We start from the raw sequence: 7,019 nt of genomic DNA, 5'->3' as shown, positions 1-7,019 counted from the left end.
GTAAGTTGCCAGTTTGCCCAATTGGCTATGTCGTTTGCTTTCCAGTTTTACAGTTTCATGATGTCCCATTTATCAACTCTTGATCTTAGAACCTGAGACATTGGAGTATGTTTTCAGAAGTTTCCCTTTGTTTGAGTTTGAGGCTCTTTATCATTTTTTTCTTCTATTAGATTCTGTATACATGTTTGAGAGAGGGAACACAGACCACAAAAAACATGCATGGTATATACTAATAAGTGGATATTAGAAAAAAAAAGTACAGAATACCCAGAACACAATCCACAGAACTCAAGGTTAACAAAATGGGGATACCTCAGTCTTACTTAGGAGGGAGAAGAAAGGGGGGACAGAGGGAGGGAGAGACATGGGTGGAAGAGGGAACTGAGAGGGAAGTGTGGACATGATCAGGTATTTGGGGAATAGGACTGAATTCCTGAGGGCCAGCAGAAAGATAGAAATATACAACCTTGGATATAGGAGGTGGGGGTACCCTCTAGAATCTTCTGGAGACCTACGATGTGAGAGACTCTCAGGAATCAAAGGTAAAAAACTTGGATGAAATGTTCTATAATGGAGAGGTGGAACTGTTAGAGTTCACCTCCATTGGAGGGCCAGAACATCCAGAGTAGGGATGGGGTTGCCTTCCCACTGACACAGAATCGTTCCTGTCTGAGGGAACTGCAGGGACAAAAATGGAGAAGAGCATAAGAGAATGGAGGTACAGTAATAGGCCGGAATTTGGACCTAGCTTAAAAGGAGAACATTGTGCATGACACTGTTACTGATGCTGTGGTGGGCTTGAAGATATTAACTTAATATTGCTGTCCTTTGGTAGGATCACCAAGTAGTGGAAGAATCAGATGCAGATACTAACACCCAACCAATGGATAGAAGCCAGGGACCCCTGTGGTTGAATTTGGTAAAAGCTTGAGGAAGCAAAGGAGGAGGGCAGCCCTTTGAAAGGACCAGCAGTTTCAGTTGACCTGGATCCCCAAGATCTCTTAGACATAGAGCAACGCAACATATAGTAGCTGATATGAGCTCCCCCAACACATAAATCAAATGACTTACCAGTCTAACCTCAGTGAGGAAGATGCACTTAAACTTGAAGGGACTTGAGTCCTCATGTAGTGGCAAGGTTTGGTAAGTTGGGGGTGGAGGGTGGGGATATCCTCCTGGAGATGGGATCATGGATGTGTATGGGATGGGGAGCAGTATGGAAGAGACAGAAAGGGAGATAAAGGTTGGACTGTAAAAATGGATTACTGACATTAGCAGAAATACCCAACGAAGGTAAGATAGAGCCTGTAGAGGCACTATCAAGTCATGTCTCTTCTTTAAGGGATGGACCCATCCACCCATTTATTAATTCAGAATTGCTCCTGTCAAAAGGAAATGCAGGGAAGAAAAGAAGAGCAGAGACTGAAGGAAAGCCCACCCAGAGACTGCAGTCTGCAAAGCCAGACACTATTGCTGGTGTTAAGAAGTGCTTATTGGGGCTGGAGGATGGCTCAGTATTTAAGAGTACTGACTGCTCTTGCAGAGGTCCTGAGTTCAATTCTCAGCAACTACATGGTGGCTCCAAGCCATCTGTAATGGGACCTGATGCCCTCATCTGGTGTGTCTAAAGACAGCTACAGTGTATGCATATACATAAAATAAAATAAGTAAGAAAAATGAAGTGCTTACTGACCGAAACCTAGCTATAGTAGTTGTACCATAAGAGGCTATGGCAGAGCCTGACCAATACGGTGCAGATGCATGCATTGGACTGAGCATGAGAACACCAATGAAGGATTTTAGTGAAGAACTGAAGGAACAGAAGAGGTTTGCAATGCCATAGGAAGAACAACAATAATCAACCAACCAAACTTCCCAAAGCTTCCAAGGACTAAACCAAGCACAGAGTATACATGGAGCAACCTATTGCTCCATCTGTATATGTAGCAGAGGCTTGCCTTATCTGATATCAATGGAAGGTTATACCCTTGGTCCTGTGGAGTCTCAGTTGACCAGCTTAGGGGAATGCTTAGGTTGTGAGGCTGGAACGGGTGGGTGGGTGGGGGAGAAATCTAATAGCTACAGGGCAAAGGGCGATTGGGTAGGAGGTTTGTGGAGGGGAAACTGGGAAGTGGGATGACATTAAATAATAATGTTAATTAATTTATTGTTAATTGAAATATTAATAAATAAAATAACTAATAAGAAATGGAAATAAGAGATAAAGAATGACCAAGGATTAAAACATAAAAAATAAAAATCACAAATGAGTGTTGAGTAAACTATAAAATTACATATTTTGCTAAATATCAATAAGTAAAATATGAAGATGTAATAAAGAGAATTGGGTATGGTGTGGTGGCTAGAATATGATTGACCCAGGAAGTAGCGTTATTAGGAGATGTGGACTTGTTGGAATAGGTGCTCTTAGAGGAAATATATTACTGTCCTGGTGCAAAGAGAAGCCCACTCACTAGTTTTCCATGAGACAAACTCTCTTGACTTTTGATCAATGTATGGAACCCACAGCTCCTCCAGTACCATACTTTCCTGGATGTTGCAATGCTTCTTACCTCACTGATAATGGACTGAATCTCTGAACCTGTACACTAGCCCTAGTTCAGTGTCCTTTAAGAAAGTTGCATTGCACCTGATGTTTCTAAGTAGATAATATATATTTTTACCATAAGGTAAATGAGTTATTCTACATTGTCATTTCTGACAATACATTTAATATATACTTCTCTCTTGAGATTAAACTGATAGTGAAAAAGTTAATCTAATGGGAATTTTTGAATATTGATCCCAATGGATAAACATTATTAGCGTCAGCCTGTGAACACCTCATTAATTGACTGTGTTTTTAAAACAAGCATTAGAGCTTACTGAAAAATGGCAAATTTTTCTGAGAAGCTGTTGTTTAACTCATAAATCTACTTGTCCTGAAAACAAACCCTGAGCAGCAATCCAGTGTGATTCTGAACTTTAGTGTCAGCGAAGACAGCCAGGGACCTCACTGTTTCTTATTCAATGACTTGGAAATAATAGTGGGTGGTTTTCTACAATTGCATTATGGAAAACACTGAAGAAATAACACGTATAAAATTACAAGTTAGGCCCCTTTTATTTCTCTGATCAATTGCCAGACTCTTGAAACATTTTCCAATATGTATGTACTGACATGGCCCCAGCTTCATTAATACAAGCTTAGCAAAATCCACTAGGGCAGAAAACATTTCTGCCAAGTAGAAATAAAACTTTCTTTAACCCTTAAATTCTGTTAAATTATTACATTGGTTTTAGAAAGTGTTTGCTGTGTCAGTAATCAGGGTTTTGATATGTGCATTAATTTGCTAGGTTTTTCAGAAAGCTATAACCTACATGGCTGAATATTTTAATATTTCTTCTCACTCTTCTTGTTACAAGTTTAAGTTAAAAGTATAAGCTACAGGAGCATATGTCGTTGTTTAGAGGTATGTTTTAACTCTCTCTCTCTCTCTCTCTCTCTCTCTCTCTCTGTGTGTGTGTGTGTGTGTGTGTGTATTATTTTTTCTGAATACAAGTAAATAATTTCAACAGGAATAATAGTACTTGGAAGGTCACATTCTTGCTTGTTTCCTCTAAAACATATTTAGAAGTCGGATTTTGAGAATTAATATGTTATCTTTTCATCATATACTTTCTAGAAGAATCTTATCCCATGCCCATGTGTACCTTTCCTTTTCCCTCCTATTTATTGAATACAAATTTCCACAAATGTTTAGAATGCTGATTAGAGATACTTTGAATATTCTGGGGAAAATGTAGATGTTCAGACAGTAGCTTCAGTTTAAATGCATTAAACCCTTTGAACCAGAGCATCAGAGAGTGTAATTCACTAAAGTGGAAGCAACATTAAAAATGCACCCTCAGATTTAGCAGGCTTATGGGTGAACCAGAAACCAAAACTGAAGAATTGATCTTCCTGCTCAAAAGAATAGTTTCAGGGTTATATCTTTGGCCCTGTGTGGGACATTTTATAATACTTAATATCATTAGTTTTTTATTTTTTTTGCTAGAAATTAATATAAACCCTGCTGCCACATGGAAATTAATTTGACTTGACAAATACCTGTACAAGAAAAGGCATTAAAATATCTTGAGTTCAGGAAACAATCAAGATAAAATATAGTGAAATCTAGTAGAAAATTAAAATGGCATTCCAGTTTCTCATTATTTTCAAATTGTATCCCATGAAAGTTCTTCATAAAATTCTGCAATATATTTTTCTGTTTTGCTGGTTATGAGCTTATTGAACATAAATTAGAAAATAGTGGTGCTTAGAGGAGGAAAGTGAAAAATTCTGGTAATATTGAAAATGAAAAACTTATCTATTTCTACTATCATCAAATATCACCATTATGCTGCAGGCCATGTATTATTTAATAAAGCAATGAAATAGTAATCATCAACTCATTAACTCAGTAATCTCTATGTATCTTCTCCTTTTTTGAAAGTCATATCATATTTTATGTGTTAGTTTCTATGATATTTTGTTTTTATGTTTACTAGTCATCACAATTTTGAAAATGTACACTAGAATTATATTGTGTCAATTAATGAAAGGTGCATAAATATATCATTATTAATAAAATGAAATTTGAAATAAGGTGTATGAAGTAGGTTTCTGCTTACTTAAAATTTTAAAGTGCAACTGAATTCAGAGTTACTTTAGCAGAATTATATTACATAAAATAAGTTTGTATGAAATAATATATAAAATTGAAATATGGTCATTTTTCCCAAGAATGGTGAAACAGTCAGGATTCTGTATGCAGATGAGGGTTGGAAATTCAAACATAAATATATTATTTTTTAGTAAATTTTTTAGAACATTTGAGTAAACAAATTATTTGGCTTTGATTATTCTGTAGCAAGTATTGCAATTTCTACTATGAGATAGTAATCAACAGAAAGGAAATATTGCTTTTCACATGTTCAAATGTTTTTAAAAATCTATTCTTATGGTAGATTTTGTTTATAGAATATACTTCTGGTTTAAGAATTTATAATATAAGATATATTATATATATATATATATGAAGTCAACTTATTGATCAATAGAATTGATAGCAGAAAGAGTCATCTATAATTGGCAAGCAGTTCAGAACATGCTGAGGCATGTTTATGTTGGTGAGCATTGATTTAAAGGTATAGGTTTACAATGCACTTTCTGCTCTCTTTTTTCTAGATGTGGATGATTTCTCAAGGAAAGAACATACAATAATCTTTGTAATATTTCATTTTCAACTACATTTTCAAGTGTCTCAATGTTCAATGAAGGAAATTGAAATTTAAAAAAAATAATAGGGAAGATATGTGGAGGGTAAGTGCATAAAAATTTGAATTTAAATGCACTTTATATTATAAATAAGACGGTCTACAAATTTCAAGAAACTAGTTTTCAAGTGTCAAATATATCAAATGCAGTGACATTACTTATGAAAAAAGCATTAATTCGGATATCCCAAATATATATGGAATTTAAGTACAAGATATTACTACAATTTTCATAACCATCGTACTTAATGTAACAATATCAAATCCCAATACAATTCAGAAAAATTTCAGCAATAACATGAATCTTTCAAACAAATCAGGTATTTCTGAATTCTATCTGATTGGACTGACATATGGTCCAGATGTTGAATCGTTTATCTTTAGCTTGTTCCTGTGTATGTATTTTGTTATCATCTTTGGAAACTTTCTTATTATCCTGGCCATAATCTCTGACTCACACCTCCATACGCCCATGTACTTTTTTATTGCTAATCTGTCCTTTGCTGACATCTGTATAAGCACAACAATAATTCCAAAGATTCTAGTAAATATTCAAACACAGGATAAGAGCATCTCATATGGTGGTTGCCTTTCACAGGTGTGTTTTGTCTTGACTTTTGGTGGCTTTGAAAGCTGTCTCCTTGGTGTGATGGCGTATGACCGCTATTTGGCCATATGTGATCCCCTGAGGTACACAGTTATAATGAGTCCTTGTTCCTGTGTATTGCTGGTTTTACTTGCAGTGTTCATCAGTACTGTGAATGGACTACTGCACAGTCTGATGTTGCTAAAATTGTCTTTCTGCACAAACCAGAATATTCTCCATGTCTTCTGTGAACTTGTTCAAGTCATCAAACTTGCCTGCTCTGATACATTCATCAATACGCTTCTTTCATATACAGTTACTAGTGCATTTTCTGGTGTTTTTCTGGCTGGGATTATTTTCTCTTATATTCAAATTGTGTCCTCTGTTCTTAAGATCAAATCAGTCCAGGGACGAAATAAAGCCTTTTCCACTTGTGGCTCTCATCTTTCAGTAGTGTTTTTATTCTATGGAACAGCTTTGGGAGTGTATATGAGTTCTTCAGTTTCTGACTCTTCTGCTAAGAATGTAATCTTTTCTATGATGTATATTGTGGTCCCTCAAATGCTGAATCCTTTCATTTACAGTTTTAGGAACAGAGAAATTAAGCAAGCCATGAGAATCCTTATCTATTCTGGGTATTATTTCCATAAGTTGAATTGACAGAATCTGTCAGAATGACAGAAACATTGGTGAAACGGAGTAACTAACTCTTGGATCATTAAATCCTTCAAAAATGATTAGATCGTTAATTGTCTAAGCATATTTCTATGCCATCCTTTATTGTGATTGTGGCTTTATTTTCCAGCATTGTGATATTCCACAAATAATTTTATTTGTGATTCATTTCTTTGGTGCTTCTGAGGTAGAGGCAGATGAAGGTTTTTTTTTCCTAATAAAGTTTCATCAATATTTTTTCTGAAAAATAAAATTTAATATCCTATGGGTAAGTTGATAGACATATGCAAGATGAAGATAATATATGAAGTTGTATGTGACTGGAAATAATACTTAATTATCCATTGCTTTCACCCCACAGACAGAATATATTCCCTGCTAACCAGAAATTTATACTTTCTAAATAATGACTGAAAATTTCTCAGGATAGTAGTCTTTA

The 7,019-nt window shown here is 35.4% G+C and overlaps 1 protein-coding gene across 1 annotated transcript; it reads left to right on the top strand.

The window, feature by feature from the left end:
- The first annotated feature begins 5,617 nt into the window (after window positions 1–5,617).
- Or7g25c (olfactory receptor family 7 subfamily G member 25C) lies at window positions 5,618–6,565 on the top strand. The gene has a single exon (NM_001000988.1). It carries the CDS (start codon window positions 5,618–5,620, stop codon window positions 6,563–6,565), a length of 948 nt encoding a protein of 315 aa, NP_001000988.1.
- The last annotated feature ends 454 nt before the right edge of the window (window positions 6,566–7,019 follow it).

This window comes from Rattus norvegicus, chromosome 8 (genome assembly GCF_036323735.1).
Source record: "Rattus norvegicus strain BN/NHsdMcwi chromosome 8, GRCr8, whole genome shotgun sequence".
Lineage (NCBI taxonomy): Eukaryota > Metazoa > Chordata > Mammalia > Rodentia > Muridae > Rattus > Rattus norvegicus.
The sequence above is the reverse complement of the archived record's forward strand: the minus strand, read 5'-3'. Positions and strand labels throughout refer to the sequence as shown.

What these genes read in the sequence shown, in the direction of transcription:
- Or7g25c (NM_001000988.1), top strand. Translation starts at nt 5,618, where the DNA reads ATGAATCTTTCAAACAAATCAGGTATTTCTGAATTCTATCTGATTGGA.